The 27,540-nt window shown below is 44.3% G+C and overlaps 2 protein-coding genes across 2 annotated transcripts in view; one reads left to right on the top strand and one right to left on the bottom strand.

Moving 5' to 3' along the window:
- Nucleotides 1-27,540, top strand: part of LOC311052606 (ribonuclease inhibitor-like) — a 436,715-nt gene that overhangs the window by 262,876 nt on the left and 146,299 nt on the right. The gene's annotated exons all lie outside the window — the stretch shown is intronic.
- Nucleotides 6,674-27,496, bottom strand: rab3b (RAB3B, member RAS oncogene family; the record flags this gene model as incomplete). Its single annotated transcript, XM_084067191.1, has 4 exons — nucleotides 6,674-6,875; nucleotides 9,666-9,790; nucleotides 10,361-10,479; nucleotides 27,272-27,496. 4 exons carry the CDS (start codon nucleotides 27,494-27,496, stop codon nucleotides 6,688-6,690), a joined length of 657 nt encoding a protein of 218 aa, XP_083923317.1. The 3' UTR covers nucleotides 6,674-6,687.

Here is a 27,540-nt window from a genome sequence, read left to right as displayed (position 1 = left end):
AAGTGTTTAAGTCCCAAAAACCGCAACTACCAATAGTTTCAAGCAACTTTACAGAAAAACAAGTCCAAAGTCGCTTTATATAGTAAACGGACATGGCAACACTGCCTGTAGTCAAAACAAAGTCTGCAAGGCCGCACGTGATTGGTGGAGCTGTTGCCACGGCTCAAAGACGGAGCGCCTGATTGGCCCCGAGGCTTAGCGTGGGGTACTTGCCTTAAAGGACAACTTTGTTTTTTTACAACCAAGGTTTATATTTTAGCTTGTAATTAAAGTAAATAAATGATGAGTGTAATTTTTTTTTCATTTACTGCTTTCAATAGTTTTAGCATTTTTTGCGATATTTTTTACAGTGGGCGGGGGCATTCTGTCCGGTGGCTAAATATGCCTTTTTTACACAATAAAAAAGGTCCGGCTGTCTGAGATGGCCAGATGTGAGTTATTGGGGGCTAGAAGAGCTACTGTAAATAATAATAAAGAAAACGCCGGGTTAATGTGTTAAAAAAATACATATTTAGCCACCGGACAGAATGCCCCCGCCCACTGTGAAAACACTGTAAAAAAGATTGTGAAAATTGCTAAAACTATAGAAAGCAGTAAATTAAAAAATTTTAACACTCATCTTTTATTTACTTTAATTAACAATCTAAAACATAAACCTTGGTTGTAAAAAAACAAAGTTGTCCTTTAACTCTATGGGTACTTGTTGCCTTGAGTCCAAAATGAACAACAGGAATATTGGTATAATTTAAATGATGCCAATGATCAAATACAAATACATTAATGAATTCATTCATTCATTTTTATTCGATCATTTTTTATGTTTTTATTGTATTTAATATAGTTTTTGCCTTGTGTGCACTGCAGATGTAGCTGTATTGTTCATGTTTTTATCAGTAAGCCTATTCTCTGATGATGTACTATCATTTCATTCATTTCAATCATTATTGTATTATTATCTTTTTTTATTTAAATGAGTATGTCTGTCTGTCTGTCTGTCTGTCTGTCTGTCTGTCTGTCTGCCTATCTATATCTATATCTGTTATGACACATATATTACATTTAACGAATTAGGCTAGTCTGCTTAAGTTTAAACTAATATTGATTATTGTGTAGTAAAATAATAATAAAAAATTAAATACAAATTAAAAGGGAAACACAATACAAAGAAAATGCCGATGCATGTCGGCCAAGTGGCTGCCTTCGTCAGGGCAATAATAATAGTCTTCAAAATTCAATATACACTCATCTCAAGCTTGTGTTATCTAACCCACAGGTCTTCAATGCTGTTCAGGCCAAGGACCCCTTAGCTGAGAAAGAGATGAAGCAGGGACCCCCACTACAGTGCATATTGTATAAAAGTGTGTTGCAGATTCAACTTTTTCATAGATTTCATAAATGGCTTTTCAGAACTATCATCAGTTTATTTTTGTGTCACATGGTAAAAACATTAAGGGTGAAATTCCTTACATGGGAAGTTGGGCAAAAAAGCACCCTGGGTTTGTGGAGGCCAGTCAAGGATAGAGTGGCTGGGGGCCAACATAAGAGGTGTCACCTCTCCTGACCCCAGTTGTACTCAGCCTACTTTACTGCAGGGACGGATTATAGCTTGTGCACAGTGTGCACGTGCACAGGGCCCTGAGCCAATGGGGGCCCTTGGATTTAATAGGCTTTTAAAAAAAATATATATAATATATATATATGTATATGTTTTTTTTTTTCATAATTATTTTTTGGATAAAAAATCGGTAAAATCAGGCAAAAATAAGAATTAAATAACATAACCCTAACCCTAAAACCGAAATAAAGTAACCAAAAAACGCCCAATATAACCGCAATAACGGCAAAATGTGTCTCCCCCCCCCGGGGGGGGGGGGGTCCGTTGCGATTTTGTGCACAGGGCCCATTTTCACTTTAATCCGTCTATAAATGAAAAAAGTAGTGGAAAAATCAGCCCCCTCACGCATTAGAAGGACATTCTAATTTGTTCCAGGGACCCCCCAGGAAGCAAAGATTTGAGTTAAAAATGTTCACTTTAAAACATATATATATATATTCAAAGATTTGCACACATTTAGCAGATCTACGAGGTCATAGCGCAGCACTTGGTAGTTGGTACACACACTTGAATAAATACAAATCTATGTTTTTTTCTGAGACAAAAAAACAAAACAAAACAATCTATGGTTAAAGATTGTGATTTTTTTTTATTCATTATTATACTAAATTGCATCTATAATATACAAACATTCACAATATTTTGTACAATCACTTTGTGCTTCTCCCTCGTACAGGAGGACTGTAAGTAAGACACCAATAAGTTCACATAAAGTCTCTAGGGTATTTAATACAGCATAAAAATAAATCCATACTCAACACCAGTAGAATGTCCTAAGCTCTATCATTTACAAAGTCACGTAATAAAAAATAATCATATGAAGACATCGTCAACAATAATATTATTGTATTATTTCATCAATATGAAGACACACATGGTGGGGTTCACACACAGAAAACGTGCGCTGTGATTTCTATATAACAATTTGGCAGGATATATTGTATATACTACAGTATTTCTTTTTTTTTAATGATCATCATCCTTGTAATAATATTCAATGATAAATCCACAAAAGGTTTTCCATGGTTGTTTTTCTTTTTCTACATGTATCGCTTTTCTCTACATAGTTTTATGTTTACGTATGTATATGTCAGCTGACATGACGTCAGCAAATAGCACACTTCAGTCAATGATACTGCACACGACACCAAACCCATAGAACTCAACACGCAATAGATAGTCTGGCATATGGAATAGGATGGATACACTCTAAACCCGTGGTTCTCAACCTTTTCAGGCTGACCAATCATGTGGTGACCCCCCTGGGGGTCCCAACTCACAGGTTGAGAACCACTGCTCTAAACAAGCGCGCACACACACACACACACGCACACGCACACTCACACACACGCACACACACACACACACACACACACACACACACACACACACACACACACACACACACACACACACACACACACACACACAGGCAGGCACCCATGCAGACGCACAAACATTTGTTTATTATACTTGTGAGGACATCATTTTAGGTGGACAATTTTATGAATGCCACTTTTTTCCCCAGTGCGCCGCAACACATTGTGAGCTTGTAGATCGGCTATTTTCGTTGCACGACACTGCCGCGAAACTATGTATGTATAAATCAGGCATAACTCTGTTTCTCAAATTCTACGACATGTGGTCCTCACAAGTATAGTAACACAATACACACACACACACACACACACACACACACACATTCTAATGAAAGAAACACTGCTAATATATGGGCTACAGCTACATGACTCCACACTGCTAAGTGGGAGATACACGATCTGAAATAAGCGCTAAAGCGTGTGCTTTTAACTCAACAGCTCTACATAAGACTGTCACAAAAACTATACCATAATATGGCATTGGATTGTAAGGTAAGGTAAGGTAAGGTAAGGTATGTTTTATTGTCCCCATGGGTCTATTTTCCCTTGCGTCCCAACCTATAGCTACATGTACTACAGTGTGCAGCCACGGTGCAGCAGTGACCCCGGAGGCAAACTCCAGTTGTAACGCCAGAGGTATCTCTCTATCTCAGGGGTCTTCAACAGAGGGTCCGGGACCCCTAGGGGGTCCTCAGAGCTACTATAGGGGGTCCGCCAAATCTTTGTGTGATAGGATTTAGTTTTTTTACATTAACCACTTGAACCCTAGAATTCCTTTTCTGAGGGGAACATTAGCCGAAAATAGCAGATCTACAAGGTCTCAACACCTCGCAGCGCGAGGCGTTGAGAGCTTGTAGATCGGCTATTTTTGGCATAGAGGCTATAGGTGTAGAGGGAAAAAAGAGCAGACTAAGTAAAAAAAACTTTAATCTGAAACACAATTTTATACAATAGAGAGTAGGGGGTCCCTGCTTCATCTCTCTCTCAGCTAGGGGGTCCTTGGCCTGAAAACGTTGAAGACCCCTGCTCTATCTGATGCCAACGTCGGCGATCTTTGATCATTGTATTCGTGTCTCATGTTCTTACCGTGTAACATATTACTATAATAACATATTACTAGCCATGTTGGTCCGTCTCAAACTTGAACGTTAAGTGTGAGTATGTGTGTGGACTCTGACGAGAGCATTAAAACCCTCCTTGTGCACTTCAAATATGACTCTTCAAATATGACTCTTGGTTGGCCCTTAGGCCGGCTACAAACTTCAACCAACATGACAGGGTAGGCAATAACTGCAAAATGACGTAATTCGGAACTTCTGCTGTGCCTGTCAGAACTCTGTTTTCGTCTGTTCTTGCACCTCCGAGATGTTCTGACTAGCCGAAAGAAAGTTCAGACGGTGTGATTGGTCAGAAAGTTGCCTTTCCGAAACCGAAAAAAACATCCTATGTAGTCGGCTTTATAGTCTCGCGTAGCCAGACAGTCGGCGATCTCCTCCTCCTGACATCTAAATTCAATGAATGGGCTAAAAATGGGTGGCAACAATTTGTTCATTTAAATACAAACTGCAACGCCGAACCAATTTTCATAGAAGAGCGCTCTTGTTACCAAAAGGTTCCCGGACTGGCAGGAATAAAAAATAAAATCTGTGTGTGGAAGCGAATGGCCACCACGTACCCCTCCCCCCCCTAACACTGCTGAAGTGCCCTTGAGCAAGGGCGGCACTGAACCCCTGACTGCTCCAGTGGAGCCGCTCAGTGGCCAACCAAGACTGTGGTTGTACTGGTCAGCTCCCAGGTTTTAATGTGTGTGTGTGTGTGTGTGTGTGTGTGTGTGTCAGTGGTGGAAAAAAGTACTCAAATGTTTTACTTAAGTAAAAGTATAAATACTGCAACATAGAAGTACTCCGTTACAAGTAAAAGTCCGGAATTCAAAATTGACTTGAGTAAAAGTACAAAAGTATTGGTAACAAAATGCACTTAAAGTACCAAAAGTAAAAGTACTAAAATGTTTGAAAATAGCAGATCTACAAGCTCACAACGCGTCGCGATGCGACGCGTTGTGAGCTTGTAGATCTGCTATTTTCGAATAGCCTATGCATAAAATAGGTCTAAAGTAGTTAATGTATGTTTCATAATATCATAATTTATGTCTTAAAAGTAACGTGTGTGCGTGTGTGTGCGTGCGTGTGTCTGATCGCTGATCATCTGACTACACGAGACGAGTACGTTCTAAGCTCAAATCAGTTAATATTGATAATACTTCAAACCTGATCTGTACACCTACATGTATAGAATGTAATTCAGAGTGCTTTAAGGCTAATAAGGGTGTAAATGTAACCTTCATCAGAGTTGACTGTGACATACAGTCCAGCCTGGGAGTTGTGCGTTGGTGGTGCAACAAAGCTGCACTGTGCACACCAAAAATCCACTCAGGATTTTGCGGTGTGTAAGTAAGGCCAGGAGCAGATATATATATACTCACTTTGACACTCTCAAGAGTTAAAGAGCTGAAAATGGACCCTTTCTGGATTCTTACTGGCCACATGGTGTTAGACACTGATGACCTTCTGTTGACCCTCACCCCTGTAAACGTATGATTGTGAACAGCTATGGTGCACGTGTGTCTCACTGTGCTGTGCAACACACACACACACACACACACGCACGCACACACACACACACACACACACACACACACACACACACACACACACACACACACACACACACACACACACACACACAGGACAGGACAGGGAGAGGCAGTGCTGTGCTTACCAGTGGTCCCTGCTTTAAGCTTCCTCTCGCCCCCTCAATTCACATCAGGGCCAAGCTCAGATGACTGGGTGACAAAGAGAGATGTACACACAAGAAGTAGCAGTAGCAGTAGCAGTAGTAGTAGTAGTACTAGAAGTAGTAGTAGTAGTAGTAATAGTAATAGTAAAGTAGTATTAGTTAGCAGTAGTAGTAGTAGTAGTAGTAGTAAGAGTAATATAAGAGTTAATTATTTGTTGTTCACATTTAGAGCCCGACCGATATTGGTCAGCCAATCATCAGCCAATATTGGCCTGCTACAGATATATATCGGTACCGGCCGATATGTCGTCTGATATGCGGAGAAATTAATGGTTTTTTTAAGGACATAATACAGGAAAAAGATGCTTGGGGTCATTTAGAAATTGGGGTCATATTTCATACATGGTCATATGTTTTTTTTTAATAGTTATTTATAATTATTGAATTCCCAGTTAAGTTTACTGTTTCAGTATACTAATGTCATTTTGGAAAATACAAAGTTATAACTGTAAAGTAGCCAAAGTGAAAATGTATTTTTTAGAGATCAAGATCATTGATAGAAATGTGTTTTTTTTTGTTTGTTTGTTTTTGGTACCTAATAAGAACGGCATCGGCCTTCAAAAGTCCAGTATCGGTCGGGCCCTGTAGTTCACACGGATGTGGACAAATCATGTGATTGAGGGAATGACAGCAGAACAGATGCTGTTTCTCTTTTTGGCCGGTTTGGAAAGAGATGAGAAGAAGAAGAAGAAGAAGAAGAAGAAGAAGAAGAAGAAGAAGAAGAAGAAGAAGAAGAAGAAGAAGAAGAAGAAGAAGAAGAAGAAGAGAGCTGGAGAAAAGAGGAATGACAGGAAGTAGAATCATCGTAGAAAGACACAACAGGGAGACGGCGGCCAATCAGCAGCACTTCTGCGGCAGCTGGGCGGGCTTGTCGGTGAGTCGGGTGGTGTTGGTGTTGCCGGGCGGGGCGGGGGCCTCCACGTCCACGCGCTCAGACATCTTCACGCAGATGATGTCCACCAGACGCTCAAACACCTGGCGGACGTTGATGTTCTCCTTGGCGCTGGCTTCGTAGTACTCGAACCCTGGGGGGGGGGGTTAGAGAAAACATAAATGGTAAATGCAGGGACGTCACAGGCTCTCAGAAGGTGGGGGGGGTGGACTTTCGGTGGACTATACCCCTTATTTTATACTTTGGCTATTCAAAAATAGCAGATATACAAGCTCATAGCGCGGCACCGAGTGCCGCGCTATGAGCTTGTATATCTGCTATTTTTGAAGAATCGTGAAAAGTTTTACAAATCTTTGAATATATTTTTTTTCAAGCGAACATTTGTAACTGTCAAAAATGTGTGTTTTTTGGGTGGATTTTGTTCGTTTTTTCCCGGTGTTTTGGTTACTTTATTTCGGTTTTAGGGTTAGGGTTAGGTTATTTAATTCTTATTTTTGCCTGATTTTACCGATTTATTATCAATTTTTTTTTTTTAATATATATATTTTTTCAAAAAGTTTGAAATCACGGATCTATGAGAGTGAGGGTGTTGCGTGGTACGGACAGTGAATGGCCGTGACGCCCCTGAGTAAATGGTGAATTTATATAGTGCTTTTATCCAAAGCGCTTTACACAGATTGTGCATTACATTCACCCATTCACACACACATTCACACACCGATGAAGGAGGAAACCATGCAAGGCACCGACCTGTTCATTTAGGGGTTCAGCGTCTTGCTCAGGGACGCTTCGACATTAACTGTGGGGGAGCCCGGGATCGAACTGGGAACCTCACGGTTCCCATCCGGCCGCTCTACCCCTGAGGACTGCCGGTCCTGGTGACTCATATGGTCACTAACCTCGTTCCCTGGCCTGGGAACGACCTGAGGCCCTAATGCCTAAACTTGTTAGACATTTTCTACTATTTTGAAAAAACAATCTAAAGTTCACAACTTTTCGATGTAGATCGGCTATTTTCACTCCTGTGCGGTATTTTAAAATGTTTTTCAAATAGTAAAGAATACCTAAAAAGTTTAGGTTGTATGTACTTTCCCGGAAGCTGTCTTTTTTTACCAATAACACAGCTTTCACGCCAGGGGAATGCTTTCCCACTGCATGGTACCACATCAACTCCACTTCACTCCACTTCTTTTGTTTTCCGTTGGGGCAAAAGTACCCGGTATTCTTTTTTTTATATCGCCTCCATCGAGGTTCCTACAAAGGGAGCTGAGGTGACACCAAAAGGTGACGAGAGAATCGTCACAAAGGACTCCCCTATAGAGTGGTCTAGTGATGACATAGCTCTGTAGTCCATTGGCTCTCAACGTTGTCGTTGGGTCTGGGGAACCAATGTTGTGTGAGTGTGCAAATGGAACGGGTCAGTTTGGTTCCATTTGTACACTCTCAGAGTGAAATTAACACTGAGATTTTACAGTGTAGATCGAACCGAGGGTGCGTGGCCTAATGTTTATCAAACCGGGGGTCCTTGAAATTAAAACGGTGGAGAATCACTGAACTAACTAAACTACACTGGAACTCCTATGATAGTTCCAAGGACCAAGTGTGAGTCGGTCATACAGCAGCAAAGTACATAAACAACTGCAACGGAATGTTCGCCACATCAAGTGTCACTTTGATCACTCTTATAAAGGTTTCTCAGAATCACCTTATTGGCCAAGTGCTGTAGGATACTGTAGGTTAGTATAGGTTAATGTAGGTTTGCACACACAAAGAATTGCATGTGGTACTCGCTCACATACATACAGTAAATACAGTAACACATTATAAAGGTACAGATATTAAAAGACAGTTTGAGACTATAAGCTTATGTGTGCATACTCTGCATACATGAGACAAACCTCTCACATCAGCACACATAAAACCTGTATAGTGCATCGTTAATGACACTGCCCCTGAGCAACGCACGCACGCACGCACGCGCGTACACACACACACACACACACACACACACACACACACACACACACACACACACACACACACACACACACACACACACACACACACACACACACACACACACACACACACACACACACACACACACACACACACACACACAGAGAGAGCCCCCAGGGGAGCGCTTTTTGGTTCAGCAGTGCTTGTGTTCTCATGTTACACTGCCGCTTAGCATAACTGTCACACTCTGTTGGAATGACACAACCTCCTGGGCAACACAACACTGGCATCTGGACTGCCAAACTATTCATATTTTATTCCACTAAAACCTCTGTCATTGATAATTTATCATTCTTCTCTTAGTTAACCACATTAAAGGCAGGGCAACTTGCTGGATATTCAAATAACGTATAAGCTAAACAAAAACAAAACACTACTTATGTCATAATGTGGGCGTGTCAATATAGGTGAAATTCTTCAAAAAGAAAACCCTGAAATTAGCAAAAATAGGTGATATATACGTGCTCACAATTTGTCGCATCACGACTGCAGCACTTCACTTCTAGACCGTGTTGTGGGCGGCAGTGGCTTGGGAGGTAGCGGGGCCGCTTGGGAAGAAGAAGGTTCCCGGTTCGATTCCGGGTTCCCCCTTGGGTTCTTGAGCAATAAGATACTGAACCCCTAATAAGTGATGAGCAGGTTGATACCTTGCATGGTTTACTCTGCCCTCTGTGTGTGAATGAGTGAATGCAATGCACATTGTAAAGAGCTTTGGATAAAGGCGCTATATACAGTAAATTTACCATTTGTGGTCCTGGTTCACTTGAAAGAGTGTTAACGTAAATAAAGTATGAATGACAAATAGCTGAGTCATGGTCTAAGTCCACTTCAGGGACTGAAAGGACCCAAGTGTGAAAATGCCCAGGCTCCGCCTCTTTCATTAACGATGTAGGAATGGACTCACCTAATTGCTCGGCCAGGTGTTTTCCTTTCTCTGCGGGGACCACCCTCTCCATGTCCATGTCACACTTGTTCCCCACCATGATGACCTGAGCGTTGTCCCACGAGTACGTCTTGATCTGGGTGGCCCTGCAAACACATTGCCGTGAACGAGTTTAAACATAACGAGGCACGCCATGGTCGCTCTGCTCATTCAGTAATTAGCTAGCTCTGAAGTAACAGCAGTGGTTCTCAAAATTCGCCTTGGATTCAGTGGGTCCCCAGCTACATTTTTGATAAGTCACCAAATGGACCCTTACAGGTCTGTAACTCTGAGCAAATGGAAACAAATGGACCCTTACGGGGGTCCATTTGGTTCTGTCAATCACAGGGCCCTGAATGCAGGCGCTGATTGGCCCTTCCACTTTTGCCAAACGCCCACCCAGCGCTTGAGGCCAGACCGGTCTGCAGAAGACACATGATAAAGTGAATTCATGCAACCGGGATGGTTTACCAGGCTACTAAGTTCTTGATTTAAAATTGTACATTTTATTGTGTCTTGTCCTGTAACTGTATCTTAACTGCTGTGCTGCCTTTGGTGACTGAATTTCCCTCACAGGATCAATAAAGATCTTATCTTATCTTATCTTATATGCAGGTGCGTGCATGTCGTGCTGCCATGTGACAGGTCATGTGACAGTGTGAGGGCCAATCCCGTACCAGTCCTGCACGGCGTTGAAGGACTCTTCGTTGGTGATGTCATACATGAGGATGAAGCCCATGGCTCCTCTGTAGTACGCTGTAGTGATGGTTCTGTAACGCTCCTGACCCGCTGTGTCCTGTAATACACATAAACATGTTATTAATATACACACATATATACACACACAGCTGTAGTGATGGTTCTGTAACGCTCCTGACCCGCTGTGTCCTGTAATACACATACACATGTTATTAATATACACACATATATACACACACAGCTGTAGTGATGGTTCTGTAACGCTCCTGACCCGCTGTGTCCTGTAATACACATAAACATGTTATTAATATACACATATCCTACTATAATTCTACAAACCTCCAGATCATGTGCGCATATCCCCCCACGGGTATGGACTAGTATACACAGGTGTACAATAGGAATACGTGCAGTGACCATTTTCACCCTCCCTGCCCGGCTTCCCACCAATGAACACGGGCCAAATGTGTTCGTATAGACGCTCGACAAAGCCAGATGCGATGGATTCAAACCCACAACCTCTGCTGTGGAGGGCATGGACTTCACCACTGCGCCACCCGAGCGCTTTCCTTATCGAATAGCTAGGAATAGTAATGATAATAATAATTATGATTATGAAAAGAATCCAAAGAAAAGTGGGGGAAATCAAATGAAAAAATGTTTGCATGACCCAAAAATGGGTCCTGACCCATTGTTTGTGTTTTAACCACATGAACCCCAGCGCACTGGTTCTTAAAGTGGGGTCCGGGGAGTAACAGGCAGTTAACATCAAAATCAGTTTAGCCACTTTAACCCCTATACTGTACATCAGATATATTTGAAAATAGCAGATCTACAAGCTCACAATGTGGCACGACACGACACGTTGTGAGCGTGTAGATCTGCTACTTTCAAAGAAATCTTGAAAGAATAATAATAATAATAATAATAATAATAATAATATATGTTTTTAACATTTTAACAACACAAATCTTGTATGGGGATCCCTGGCACAAAATCTTATCAGACGGGGTGGGGGTCCGTGGCCAAATACATTAATTTGGGGGTCCTTAGAAGAAGTGCCCTGGGTGAACATTCAGATGAAATGTCAGCTGTACAGTACAAGCTGCTGCTTGATTAGGCTTTCAAAGACACATCTATTACCGAGGCTGACAGCACACTGCACTCTGCCAACATCAATGGACCACAGCTGTGTGTGTGTGTGTGTGTGTGTGTGTGTGTGTGTGTGTGTGTGTGTGTGTGTGTGTGTGTGTGTGTGTGTGTGTGTGTGTGTGTGTGTTTGTGTGTGTGTGTGTGTGTGTGTGTGTGTGTGTGTGTGTGTGTGTGTGTAAAGAGCGAAGAGCAGCTGCTATGGCAACCATCGTTGCCAGCGATGCAAGCTGCATGTCTGTTCTCCATCTTTCACTTTCATCAAGGAAGAGAGAGAAGAGAGAGAGAGAGAGAGAGAGAGAGAGAGCACATAAACAGATTTACTATATAAATCAGGGATGGCAAACTCATTTTAGCTCAGGGGCCACATGGAGGAGGGCCAGAGGGCCAGAGGGCCGAACCGGTACCGGACCGGTAAAATCATGGCATAATAACTAATAATAACAATAACAACAACTTCAGATAGTTTTCCTTGTTTACTTTACTTAGTCTTAGTTAGTACAAGCACATTCTGAAAATGTAAACTTCACAAATAGGGATGGCCAAATGGAGACATTTTATTAACCGTTTACCTACCGTTAGGCCTTACCGATTAATTAATCGATAACCGTTAAGATTTTTTTTTTTTTTTACATTTTATTTCAAAGGGCCAAGTCTACACAGTTTGTTTTGTCTCCAGCAGAGTTTCTAGTGTCTCTATCTCTCTCTGGAAGAGGTTGCACATGAACTCTGCAGCCGCACTGAGGCGCTCCAACACAAACAATACCAATACAAAAACGAGGAGGAAGAAGAGGAAAGTGGAAGTTACGTGTGGTTGCAGGTGTAGACTTGGCCAAAAAACAATTAAAACATTTTTGGCACAAAAAAAAAAAAAAAAAAAAAAAGAAAATGTTTTTTTTTAAATCTTTGCAAAATCATCTCGCGGGCCGGATTAAACTAGTTAGCGGGCCTGATCCGGCCCGCGGGCCGTATGTTTGACATCCCTGATATAAATGCACCATTTATAGAGCGAGACAGAGACAGAGACACACAGAGAGGAGAGAGACAGAGAGAGACAGAGAGAGAGAGAGAGAGAGAGAGAGAGAGAGAGAGAGAGAGAGAGAGGTAACAATAGAGACAGACAGACAGACAGACAGACAGACAGACAGACAGACAGACAGAGGGAGTGATACCTTTCAAATCACATTAATTAAACCACTCAAAAGTGTGCACTCAAAACCAAAGAAAACAAAAACAGCAACAAACTTGATCCACTGACCCATTCAGCACTGGTCATTGTACATACATAAAATCTCTATTAAACCATCTCCTCCTCTTGAATTGAACACATCAATGTAGAGGCCTCTACCTTGTCCACCATTTTATAAAAGGCAAATTCCACTTCCACGAAAAAACACAAAGAGTTCAGAATATGGAGATAGTGGTTTCCTGCCCGACAGCAACGATATGCTTAGTTGCCTGGAGTCTCCCAGGCCTGTGTTCACTAGGCCTCCTCATTTTTACCCTTCCCTTGATTGTCCATCATCTTATAAAAGGCCCACCATGAGGCCAAATATAAACTTGCCACGTCATACTGTCTGACGTACATTTCATCACCAGCTCATGTCCACGCGGTCCAAGTACTCTGGCCCTCATTTATCAATGGAGTGTACAATTATTTTGCTTATATTTGCCCTTACGCCAGTACGCCCTTACGCCAGTGACATTTATCAAGCAATCCTATACAGCCAATCCTAGCGTACACATCGTCTGTCCTTTGATAGATGTGACGGCTGAAACCGACCGTCATTTAAATAACACACCCTTAAATGTTCTCGAAACACCTTTAAATGTTCTCGAAACGCCAATGTATGGAAAGCCAATAAGAAATAGCCCCCCCCCCCCCCCCACACACACACACACACACACACACGCACACACACACACACACACACGCTACCTACTTGCAAGCCCAACTGTGTCTTTCATGTATTCCGTAACGGTACAATCTTTGTCAAGTAGGCTAGTAGCCTACATGAATGACACCAATCACATATGGAATACGTTTGTATATTAATGTATTTAACCCATACCGAGCAGTGCACGTTTGAGTTACACTAAAATGAAGCAGTCATGTATTCCTTGTGAGACTCGGGCTGCAGTGAGTCCCGCGCCGCCACGTTAATGAGAGATTCAGACTCATAATCTGAACGTTTATGGAGTGATTGATGAATAAATGCATACACATTAATGGATGAAGGCTGGTGTGTGCAGGGATGGTTAAATCTCCAATCTCCCGGTTGCCCAAATAAATCCACAGCGTGAAGATTACAGAGGCGCCGCCGGTCCCGACTCCCGAGAATGCTCTCGCATAAGCGCTCATATATTTTGAAAATAGCAGATCTATAAGCTCACAAGCGTTGCATCGCAACGCTTGTGAGCTTGTAGATCTGCTATTTCCAAATAGCCAATGCAGCCAGATCTGCAATCGTATCTGAATGAATGTTAAAGCAGTTTGTTTAAATGAGTGAATGATTAAGCACCTAACATGTCGGAACAATGACATGTAACCGCCTGTCAGACACTGCTGCTTCGCAGGTCTACGATGGAACAAACGGGTGCATCCAAAGTCTACATGGATGCACCCATGTATCTACATGATGCATGCTTGCAGGTTTACTAAATGGAACACAAGCAGAACAGAATCAAAAAAACAGATTTAACAAGAAAGGATTTGAATAAATCATATGCCAACAGGCCTTTTTTCTGTACAGTATGTGAACACATGTTGAGGACAATCTGCTGAACGGAACAAATAGCCTGTAGCCTATTCCAGGCTCTGCAAGTGTGTATTGTTTCCCCCACGACACATTCAAAACAACCGGTTGATGTGCATTATTTGATCAGCAAACTAGAGTCAAATAAAGTAAAAGTATAGTGTATTCTGGTTCATATAAATATCCGTTGTGTAGTGTTCCTCAATGGAGTGCTCTGAGGCTGGAGTAGTGTTTAACTACTACAACTGGGGAAGGGGAAAGATGGCTGAACAAACTCTTCGAGAGACGGAAAATAGTGGCCGAAAATGTGCATTTAAGTAAAACATCTCAACTATCCCACGAGATTAACACAAACCTCATTCTCCCCACTTCCTCCAGTGACTAGGGCAATGAAGTGATTTTCCCAAGTTTGAGCGTGTGTCAGGTTCTTGATCCGACCAGAGCTTTTTAGAGGACTTGAGGTGTGAAAGGCACCCGAGTTGCGCCGAAGGTGGTGACCTATCGATTTCTGTTCCGCCCGCTGGCTGCAGCCTTGTTCCTGCGGACGAGGTTTCCAACAGACAAGGTCACGCGTTGTCAATCGGCAAATCATCAAAAGGTTGCGTAAATGTCACTTTTCTTTCTCGTCTATTTCTTTTATTTCACAGCCTATGGCAAAAAAGCTCTCGCGCAGCTTTTCTGAAGGAAATTTATTTGCATCGGAGGTCTTCAGAGAATCACAGGAATGCAGGAATAATCAACACAGCTTAGAGTTAACTATGGCAGTAGAGCTCTTCTCACAACGGCCTCTTGCCATGACACAAGTCCTTCAGTTGTGTGGAAGTAGGTCATTAGATTCTATTGCATTGAGTGCAGCTTGTGTTGCTCTTGAAACAGTGTTAATTTTGACAGCAAATTTTGATTTAGCTTTAGTCGTAGTCTTTTGAGGATTAGTCACATTTTAGTCATCTGCAATTAGTTTTAGTCTAGTTTTAGTAGCCAAAATGTCATACGATTTTAGTCAAACTCTACGGTTGATTTAGTCGAGTACATTTTATTTTGGCGGGCCGCGTGATGCAACCAAGCACAAAATGACTGGTCTTAGTTCTATTGGATCTCTTCTCCACTAGTCAGACCCTCCCAAACATTTTCGTCTGGTTTGTATTTGTTGACAAAATTGTCAATACATTTAGTCATATAGTTTTAGTCATCATAGCCTAGTTTTTATTTAGTTTCATTTAGTCGACAAAATGAACACTGCTCTTGAACATACATCAGTGCTTCTGTACACAACACATTGCGGAGAAAAATTACAACCACAATTGCATCCCCTGTCCATTCGACCCTCACACGCTGCACGGATGCAGACAGTAGCAGTATAACCACTTAAACCCCATATGGTTTAGCGGAGTCCCTCAGGGCTCTATACTAGTGTATTTTATGTTTTCTGTTGTTGTGGGGAAAGCTTTTGCCGAAAATAGCAGATCGACAAGCTCACAACGCGACGTGTTGTGAGCTTAATCAGGCCTTAATCAGGCCTTAATCAGGCCTTAATCAGGCCTTTAAGGCGCTCTGCCGTCAGTCCCTTCATGACCTACACTGTCCTGCAGCTTGTTCTTTACAGACCCAGAAACACAGTTTAAAACTGTGTCAGCAGACGTTTGGCCTGGAAGAGTATCACAAGAGTATCGGACAGAGACAGACGGACCGACAGACGGATGGACGGACCGACGGAGAGACAGAAAGAGAGAGACCACAATGGAACCAAGTCCCAGGACTTTTTTGTGTTACCTTTTAGCCTTAATATCTAACTGTAGGGCTACCACATGCTGCTGACATTTCTGACTAATACAATTTTCAATAATCAATCAGACAGAGAGAGAGGAAGAGAGAAAGAGAGAGAGACATAGAAAGAGGGACATAGAAACAGAGACAGAGAGAGAAAGACAGACAGACAGAGACAGAGAGAGACAGGGAAAAGAGAAGATGGCAGAGTCACAGACTGCCAGGGTCAGCTGTGACTCTGTGAGAGATGTGTCATGTAGTGTGTGTGTGTGTGTGTGTGTGTGTGTGTGTGTGTGTGTGTGTGTGTGTGTGTGTGTGTGTGTGTGTGTGTGTGTGTGTGTGTGTGTGTGTGTGTGTGTGTGTGTGTGTGTGTGTGTGTGTGTGTGTGTGCGCGCGCGTGCGTGCGTGTGTGCGTGTGTGTGTGTGTGTGTGTGTGTGAGAAGATTAACAGGCAGACTGTTAGCTTGGAGGGTATGCTACAACATCTATAAATCCTCCTCCTGCTGCCTTGATATTCTGCCAACAGGCCTTTTTTCCTAAATGTTTCACATCTTCTGCAAACTGTCAACACATCTCTTCTTCTCTCAGGCTGCTTCCAACAGACCCTGCAAAATGCAGTCATCAAGCAGCACTCTTACAAAAGACACGTCACTAATGGACAATTATAGGCCCTTGTCAAACCTCCCGTTTTGAACCCATTAAGACCTGAGGCCGATTCTACAAATGCCTTCCAAATCAGTATACTCTCAAACGTTTTCGTACCAAGGAGGACCACCAAAATGATATGTATTTGGCCGCGCACCCCCATCTGAAAATGTTTTGTGCCAGGGACCCCAAGAAGAGAAGATTTGGGTTAAAAAAAATCTAAATTATTAAAACACTTTCCAGATTTTTCTAAAAATAGCAGATGTACAAGCTCCCAGCGCTGTGAGCTTGTCTGTTATGTTTGAGAACCGCTGTTCTAAATCAGAAAATAGTTTCCTGAAAAACTAGAACTAAAATGACACAGATTCTTTCCTGGTTTTAACGGGTTAAGTGAAATCATCATCATCATCATCATTATCATCATCATCATCATCATCATGTCCCCAAGACAAAACGAGGAACCTGGGGTGACAGGGCTTTCTCAGTTGCAGCCCCCTCCCTTTGAAACTCACTCCCAGCTCACATCAAAGCTGCCCCCACCCTTGCCATGTTTAAGACCACCCTCAAAAACCCTCCTTTTCAGACTTGCATTCCCCGCCTAATTCTAATCCCCCCCTTTGCCTTTTAGTTTGAATGTTTTCGTTTGCTCAGCTTTGAGCCTTTTTTAGTTATTTCTCAAAGTTGTTTTTGTTAGTTTCATTTTGTAAAACGACTTTGAGTGACTAGAAAAGTGCTAGTTTATCTACATTTGATGAATTATTATCATCATCATCATCATTATCATCATCATCATCACCACCGTTTTTCAATAACTGAACAACGTCTTGACACTGAACAACACTTTTCTATCTTCAGTAAGGATTCTTACTCAGTGCTGTGGAGACACCACACCACAGCACTGACACTGCTCTTGTTCATCCACTTAAACACAGACAGTGGCGGCTTTTTAGTCTTTTTTTAGTACTACTGGATCTCAATATTACTAGCATGACTGGGAAACTGGGTGGGACTTTCTGGGACAGTACTAAACTGGTTTGAATCTTAAAGGAAAGGGACTACTTACACATCTGAGCCGACACAAATTACATGCAGGGTTCCTAAAGACTCCATACTGGGGCCTCTTCTGATAAACATCCACCCCCACACGGTCTCAGATTATGGAAAACAATAACATATGCTACCCTAATTAAGCAGACAACACACAAACATTTACATAACCATATCAGCAGGGGACTACGGCCCTATACAAGTGTGACAGGGTCAAAGCAGGGGGTGAAACCATTTTGTAACATTTTTTATTGATGATGAAAAACCTGTATTATGCACTTAAAAACATCATTCTCTTAAATGTATTTCTGCACTGCATGTTTTATGGTTGACAATGTATTTCCCCCCGGTCCCCGAGCCACTTGACATTGGACTCCCCTATAGGCTGCGTGACATTGACCTTGTGACTCCAGACGGCCAATGTCCCCAGGTCACGCTGGTGGCAGAGCAAATGAGGGCGGAGTAGGGTGTGGCCGCCACAAATACAAAAGTAGGCGCGGGCCATTCGAACAGGAGAGAGACAGGCATACAGGGCAGTGTGGAAGTGACAGCCAGAAGGGACGGTTGTGCACAGGAGGAGCAGACATACCACGGAGCAGAGGTGGGGAATACAGTGATCGCGGCACGTACCAAGCCACCAGCAGCGGACGGTGAGCAGACGGCGCAGTAGCAGCGGAGACGGGGAGGACAGACAGACGAACCAAGGAACGGAGGAGAGGTCCAGTGGCGATAACGTTGCGCGCTTCACACCCTCAAAGCCAGACGTACAGTCTGGCGGGCGAGTAAGTGTCCTTCTATGCAACGTTACCTTTATAAACCCACGGTCCTAAACCTCATATGTGAAATATACCTGAACAGATGAACTGGTTCTAGTTTCTATGATTGCAGGCAATACGCACGAAGACAAGAAGAGACAGTGATTCCTGGCCTAAACCCCCGCTCCAGTTAAACCCCATATAAGGACATTCCCACCTTTTGCATTGAACCGTGATGAGTATATGACATATAGCAAATGAATTGGCACTTGGCACTTTACTGCTTCAGTAATAGTTGGCACTTTAACGCTAAATTCATTATTTATTTGCTATAGTTTGCACAAGCCCTGTCTGTTTTTAGTGTTTGGTGATTGTCTGTATTCCTGTATTTTAGTTAGTTAGTGGGCGCATTAGGAGGTTGAGGTTTTAGAATTAGTGTTATATTTTGTTTATGCTTTTCAATATTTTATGGCTTATAGACGCCACTGTATTAGCTTAATAAAATAGATTACCTTTTTATACAAACCTGTTTCCGTCCAGCTTTCTCCAAGGGATATGTGTTGAAGTGTTGTTCTCATTTAAAAGTATTGTACTTACCTGGGTAAACTCGAACCTGTGAATAGCCTAAGAAAGAGTGTTACAGAGGACCCTACCTCTTAAATAAAAAGGTGGCGTAGTCTTGCAGTACCTAACAAACAGTATTATTCTCACAGTAATTACGCACCCCGCACTTTACCGTGCAACTGATATTTTATTGTTGTGAGTTTAATGTGTATTGTTATTTATTTATTATTGAGACAAAGTAAAGAGTGTCAGCATTCTAAAAAGAAGTGGCAAGTTACATGTGACAACCTGGCCACCGTCACATATTTGGCGTAGCGCGGCAGGACTGGGTAGAGAACAACACAAACAAATCCCTAAGAGAAATTGTACTGATATTTTGCTGTTTTGCTGCTTTTTGTTTTTGTTTTTGGGAAAAGTAATGATGATGATGCCAGTGTATCCAGGGGCCCCGTGGTTACCCAAATTTTCGGGCACAGAAGGTGAGGAGAAATATAGAGATTGGAAAGAACAGATTAAAGGATTATTGGGCACTCAAGAATTGACGGAAGAGAAAAAAGTTGCTTTTGTAGTGCAAACCCTTACGGAAGAAGCTAAACGACAAATTAGTGTGATTGACAGGGAAGACCGAAACACAGTGGCTAAAGTTTTCAAATGTCTAGATAACCTATATAAATCATCCATCTCTGCTTCCCAAGCTCGTGCCTTGTTTTATGGCTGTGCGCAGCGCGCAGGCGAAAATGTGCAGGCTTATATTCTGAGGCTTAGGGAGTTGTTCTGCGGGCTGCGGCGGCTCGACCCAGACACCGCTCCCTCCGATGCCATTCTGCGAGAGCAGTTGCTTGTGGGGCTGTCTGAAGGCCCTCTGGGCCAAGCCTTGAGAATATATGCCCGTCGAAACCCCACCGAAGACTTCGCAGCTCTAAAAGACGAGGCCTTCCTACTAGACACCGAACATAGACGAGAAGGAGCTACTGACATCTTGTGCCATGCTGTTAAACCTGTCTCTATCCCACACACCTCACAGGAACCTGAATGGAGAGAAAAACTGAAACAGGAGATTATGGCGGACGTCAAATCACAAATGCAGGGGTTTACGCAGGAGCTGATGAAGGAGATTCGACCGCTCCTTCGACCCGACACCACCGATCCACGAACCCGCGCTTCACCCCCACCTGAACGACGCCGGGCGCCTTACCAACGCAACGAGTGGGATGAGGGAGGTAGGCCGATATGTAGGAACTGTAGGCAGTCCGGGCACATTGCCCGGTTTTGTAAATCCGACTCCAACCATTTAAACTAGCACACCCTGTCGCCGAGGTCCGGGGGACAGGGGTACAGCGCACACTCGCCAGATCAAGGGCTAATGATGTATTTATCGGAGATTGTCCGACAATTGGGATCACCATGGGAGGAGTCCAATTAAGGGGGTTACTGGATACTGGGTCACAAGTTACTTTAATGCAGCAGAGCTTATTTGAGAAAAGATTCTCGCACCTGACATTGGGGAACGAACCCCTTGTATTTAAATTACGCGCCGCTAACGGTCTTGACTTACCTTATACTGGCTATGCCATATTGGACCTAGAACTGGAAGGAAGGAAGATACCAGGGAGAGGGGTCGTAATTGTTAAAGATGAACATTGTACGCAGCCACTGATTATTGGGATGAATGTCGTGAACGCTGTATGGCATGCCCTCTTTAAACGGCCTGGGAGGCCTGTGTCCTCATGTCAGCAGGGAAGGACGCTGTGGAAGGACGCATTCGCCACCTGTAGGAGGGTGGAGGCAGTGACGAATGGAGATGGGTCCATAGGTTACGTATGGCCTGTCGGCCGGCGGAGGATTCGAATCCCCGCGCAGAGTGAAGTGATGATCTGGGGCCGCGCTTGGAGAGGACCAAAAGGAGCGGACTACGAGGCCTTGATGGAAGCCTTGCCAGATGGAAAGGATTTGGGAGTGGCCCGTGCCCTCGTCACGGTGCGCCACGGACGCGTTCCCATACGAGTATGTAATCCACACGCCTATAGTCTGGTCCTGGACCGCCACCAGAAACTGGGGAGGCTGTACCCAGTAGAAGAAGCCGATGTCCGAGGCGGCAGGGACCTGAGCCTGTCCCTGGGGACCGACGGAGAGGTGGAAGTGGCCGTAATTAGTGTGGAGGATGATGGACCACCGAAGACCCTGCCAGAAGAGATGGAGGTGTTGACGGAGCGTGATGACCTGCCGGAGGCGCAGAAAAAGGAGCTGCACGAGATGTTATGCAGGTGGAAGAAGGTGTTCGCCATCCATGATGAAGACTTCGGACAGACGGATGCCGTGCAGCACCAGATACCGACCGGAGACGCTGCGCCCATACGAGAGAGGCACCGGCCGCTGCCGCCCTCCATGTACCGGGAGATGAAGACCCTGCTGAACGAGATGTTGGAGAAGGGAGTCATCAAGGAGAGTTGCAGTCCGTGGGCAGCACCTATAGTACTGGTTAAGAAGAAGGATGGCAGCTGGAGGTTCTGTGTTGACTACAGAAAGCTGAACGCCGTGACGCACAAGGATGCCTTCCCCCTACCCCGAATAGAAGAGACGCTCACCAGCCTGACGAAAGCGCAGTGGTTCTCCACGTTGGACCTGGCCAGTGGCTACTGGCAAGTAGGAATGGATCCCCGGGACCGGGAGAAGACCGCCTTTACGACCCCCCTGGGGCTATTCGAATTTCAGCGTATGCCGTTTGGGCTGTGTAATGCCCCCGCGACCTTTCAGAGACTGATGCAGCAGTGTTTGAGTGGTCAGGTGACGGAATCCTTGCTAGTGTATCTTGATGACATTATAGTATATTCACCTGACTTCTCTTCTCACCTACAGCACCTCGAGCTCGTATTCCAGCGCCTGTGGAGACATGGACTGAAGCTGCGGTTAGACAAATGCAAACTTCTGCGGAGGGAAGTGAAGTTCCTGGGCCATGTAGTAGACCAAGAGGGAGTGCGACCTGATCCGGAGAAAGTGGCAGCGGTGCGAGACTGGACACCCCCCTCTACGGTCCGCGAGGTCCGCGCTTTTCTAGGTTTAGCGGGCTACTATAGGCGTTTCGTGTCCTCTTTTGCCGCCATGGCACGGCCCTTAAACAACCTATTGATAGGAATCCAGAACGATGTAAAATCACACCAGTGTAAAGTAGAGTGGACTTTAGAGTGCCAGCGGGCGTTTGATGCGTTAAAGAGTGCCCTCACACAAGCTCCGGTGTTAGCCTATGCCGATTATACCAAGCCTTTCGTGGTTTACACCGATGCAAGTGGCCGTGGATTGGGGGCAGTTTTAGCGCAGGTCCAAGATGGTCATGAACGTGTAATAGCGTATGCGAGCCGTAGTTTACACCCAACTGAGCAAAACGATGCGAACTACAGCTCCTTCAAACTGGAGCTTTTGGCCCTTAAGTGGGCCGTGACCGAGAAGTTTAAAGATTACCTCACTGGCGCGCAGTTCACTATATTCACGGATAATAACCCCGTTGCGCATCTCCAAACGGCTAGATTGGGAGCTGTGGAACAACGGTGGGCTGCTCAGCTTGCGTCCTTCACGTTCGACATTAAGTACCGACCGGGCAAAAACAACGCAAACGCTGACGCCCTATCGCGGTTCCCAATACAGCCTGTAGACGTGGCGGCTGTACAGCTGACACCAGCAGCGAGGGAGGATGAGTGGAGAGAGACGCAGGATCGGGATCCAGATGTGCGCGTAGTGAAGAGGTGTGTGGAACGAGGGAGAGCTCCTAATATGGTGGAGAGGAAGAATTGGACTAGAGGAGCGCGGCAACTGTTACGCCAGTGGAACAAATTGATCATACAAAATCATGTGTTATATAGGAAAGTGACCGATCCCTATACCAAAGAACAATACTCACAGATCATTTGTCCAGGTTCACGCAGAGAGGAGGTGTGGAAAGGGATCCACGCGGCCGCGGCGCATGCTGGGTTGGAGAGGACCTTGGCCCAGCTGCGGCGTCGGTTCTATTGGCCAGGCATGGAGGGAGCGGTGCGTCAGTTACAACAGGGTTGTGTCGCCTGCAGCCTGCAGAGGAACAGGTCAGAGCCCCGGGCCCCCTTACAACCCTTTGAAGTCTCATATCCCTTAGAAGTAATAGCTATTGATTTCCTCACACTAGGTAGGCCTGCTGATGCGTGGCAGAATATTCTGGTGGCTACTGACTTATTCACCCGGTTTAGTTGGGCTATTGCCACCCGTGACCAGACTGCGCAAACCACTGTCCGCGCGTTATGGACGCACATCATCCAGCCGTTCGGGTGCCCGGCCCGGTTCCACTCGGATCGAGGCCCCAACTTCGAGTCCGAGTTAATGCACCATTTATGTCAGACTTATGGTATTGCAAAAAGTCGCACCACTCCGTACCACCCGGCTGGGAACGGTGCGGTGGAACGGTTTAATCAGACGTTATTGAACATGTTACGCTCGCTAGACACTGATAAACAGGGAAGATGGAATGAGCACTTGCCCGAACTAGTTCACGCATATAACAACACGATCCACAGCGCTACGGGTTATGCCCCCGCTTATTTGATGTTTGGCCGACACTTGAGGCGCCCTGTAGATGTCCAGTTAGGGGTGCAGACGGCGCAAAATCGCATGGAGGTGGGTGGTTGGGTACGGGACCACCAGCAGCGAATGGCGACCGCCTATAGGACAGCAGGGGAGAGGATGGAGGAAGCAGCGACGAGGAGAAAACAGGTTTATGACCGTAGGGCCGGTATTACGCCGTTATTACCAGGAGAACGAGTGTGGATTAGGAATCGGAAGAGGGACGGGCAGGGGAAATTGAGTACGTGGTGGGACCCCGAGCCTTACGCAGTGATGGAACAGGTGGGAGCTACGGGGTTGGTGTACCGAGTTAGACCCGAGAAGGGGGGGGCGAGAAAAGACCATACATAGAAATGCGTTGAAAGTGTGTGTAGCCCCCAGGTCGCCCCACGAGGACCCCCCAGCTGTAGTGCAGCCCGAGCAGGTAGAAGCAACAACGCCGCAGTACTATGGGTTTTTCTCCGTCCCGAGAGCACCAGACGAGCCACGGCGCTCGGGAAGAGCAAATATAGGCCAGCCACCCCAGAGGTATGGACATGATTAGGGACAGTTGCAGGGACTGGCAACGGAAAAGTGGGGGGGGATGTGACAGGGTCAAAGCAGGGGGTGAAACCATTTTGTAACATTTTTTATTGATGATGAAAAACCTGTATTATGCACTTAAAAACATCATTCTCTTAAATGTATTTCTGCACTGCATGTTTTATGGTTGACAATGTATTTCCCCCCGGTCCCCGAGCCACTTGACATTGGACTCCCCTATAGGCTGCGTGACATTGACCTTGTGACTCCAGACGGCCAATGTCCCCAGGTCACGCTGGTGGCAGAGCAAATGAGGGCGGAGTAGGGTGTGGCCGCCACAAATACAAAAGTAGGCGCGGGCCATTCGAACAGGAGAGAGACAGGCATACAGGGCAGTGTGGAAGTGACAGCCAGAAGGGACGGTTGTGCACAGGAGGAGCAGACATACCACGGAGCAGAGGTGGGGAATACAGTGATCGCGGCACGTACCAAGCCACCAGCAGCGGACGGTGAGCAGACGGCGCTGTAGCAGCGGAGACGGGGAGGACAGACAGACGAACCAAGGAACGGAGGAGAGGTCCAGTGGCGATAACGTTGCGCGCTTCACACCCTCAAAGCCAGACGTACAGTCTGGCGGGCGAGTAAGTGTCCTTCTATGCAACGTTACCTTTATAAACCCACGGTCCTAAACCTCATATGTGAAATATACCTGAACAGATGAACTGGTTCTAGTTTCTATGATTGCAGGCAATACGCACGAAGACAAGAAGAGACAGTGATTCCTGGCCTAAACCCCCGCTCCAGTTAAACCCCATATAAGGACATTCCCACCTTTTGCATTGAACCGTGATGAGTATATGACATATAGCAAATGAATTGGCACTTGGCACTTTACTGCTTCAGTAATAGTTGGCACTTTAACGCTAAATTCATTATTTATTTGCTATAGTTTGCACAAGCCCTGTCTGTTTTTAGTGTTTGGTGATTGTCTGTATTCCTGTATTTTAGTTAGTTAGTGGGCGCATTAGGAGGTTGAGGTTTTAGAATTAGTGTTATATTTTGTTTATGCTTTTCAATATTTTATGGCTTATAGACGCCACTGTATTAGCTTAATAAAATAGATTACCTTTTTATACAAACCTGTTTCCGTCCAGCTTTCTCCAAGGGATATGTGTTGAAGTGTTGTTCTCATTTAAAAGTATTGTACTTACCTGGGTAAACTCGAACCTGTGAATAGCCTAAGAAAGAGTGTTACAGAGGACCCTACCTCTTAAATAAAAAGGTGGCATAGTCTTGCAGTACCTAACAAACAGTATTATTCTCACAGTAATTACGCACCCCGCACTTTACCGTGCAACTGATATTTTATTGTTGTGAGTTTAATGTGTATTGTTATTTATTTATTATTGAGACAAAGTAAAGAGTGTCAGCATTCTAAAAAGAAGTGGCAAGTTACATGTGACAACCTGGCCACCGTCACACAAGCACAGAGTAAATGCATTGAACAAATCAAAGATTGGATGTGCCAGACTTCTTCAATTAAATGAAGACAAAACTCAAGTAATTGCTTTTGCAGCCAAGGAGAAATGATTAAAAGTCAGCGCTCAGCTTCAATCAGTAATGTTAAAAACCACAATCCAAGCCAAAAGCCTTGGTGGCGTCATGGACTCAGAGCTGAATTTTAACAGCCGCATTAACACAATTACAAAGTCGGCCTACTATCACCTTAATAATTTATCACGGATTAAAGCATTTATGTCTCAGCAGGATTTAGAAGAAAAACAAACGCCTCCATTTATATTCAGCAGACTCGACTACTGTAAGGGTAAAAAATGATTTATTTAAAAATGCTACTGTCGTTTAAGCCAATGGTTCTCAAACTGCTGGCCCCCTCAAACCAACCAGGGGGTCCCCAGTTAAATTTGGCTGTTAAAAAATAGCAGATATACAGGTACATCTGCTATTTTTGAATATTTTTCAAAAAATCTTGAAAGTTTTGGAAATATTTTTAGCACAAATCTTCTGGCACAAAACCTTTTCAGATGGGGGCCAAATACATATCCATTTGGGGGTCCTTGACATGAAAAAGTTTAGGAACCACTGGCTTAATCACTGAATTGGTTTAGGGCAAAAACCCAGCGCCAATTGCCTATGTAAAACACATTTCTGATATTGTGGGATATGATGAACCACCCTGACAGTTCTGCTCTCTGTCCCCAGAATCACAACTAAACGTGGAGAAGCGTGTTCAGTTCAGTTTTTATCCACCACATATCTGGAACAAACAACCAGAAAAGCGCAGGTCTGCTACAACTCTCAGTTCTTTTAAATCAAAGATGAAGACCTTTCTGTTTGATGCTGGCTTTTACTGACGTTTGAATTCATTTCATGAGCAGCGCTGTAACGTTAGCTTCATAAATAGAACCTGTTACATTTTAGCTCCTCATTTTCTATTGTTAACATTTTAAAACTATTTTAATTGTATTTAAATGTCATTTTATAATGTGTTTCTTTTCTATATTTCAGAGATAGATAATCATACGGCTTTAACAGGCTGTCTGGGACCCCTAGGGAGTCCCTCAGAGTTACTACAGGGGGGCTGCCAAATTTTTGCTTTGCCTTTTTTCTTTTACATTAACCACATGAACCCTAGCTTCTCTATTCTGGGGGCGACATTAACGGAACAATCTACAAACTCACAATGTGTCACAGTGCGACGCATTGTTTTCCGCAAAGAGGTGAGATGTAGAGGAACAAAAGAGCGGACCAAGTACAGAGCCAAGAGTCAAATTTACAAAGTATTGAGGGTTTAAGTAGTTAAATGTCTTAAAATACCCATTAACATGAATCCAACATATTAATAGAAAAGATAATGTGTAAACAAACACAAAACATGAATGTACACAACACTGATGATAGTGATGTCAAACAAGTCTATGAAGCTATGAAATCTGCAACACATTTTATACAACATGTAGTGTGTGGGGGGGGGGGGGGTCCCTGCTTCATTTCTCTCTCAGCTATAAGGGGTCCTTGGCCTGAAAAACGTTGAAGACCCCTGCCATGGACCAAAACTAAATGAACACATGCATCCCGTACTGACCCATATCTGCAGCTTGACCCTCTTCTCGTTGCGGTAGACGGTCTTCACTTTGAAGTCGATGCCCACCGTGCTGACGAAGGAGTTGCTGAAGGAGTCGTCTGCGTAGCGGAACAGGAAGGAGGTCTTGCCCACGCTGCTGTTGCCGATGATCAGCAACTTGAACATGTAGTCGAAGTTCTGGTCCGAGCCATCTCTCTGTCCAAAACGCTGCTCCACTTTCGCCATCTGGAAAAGTTAACATTTTATTAGACCTATATTATAAAATATAA

Source organism: Gymnoscopelus microlampas, assembly GCF_963454915.1.
Source record: "Gymnoscopelus microlampas genome assembly, chromosome: 9".
NCBI lineage: Eukaryota > Metazoa > Chordata > Actinopteri > Myctophiformes > Myctophidae > Gymnoscopelus > Gymnoscopelus microlampas.
This window is presented reverse-complemented; position numbering and strand designations above follow the sequence as displayed.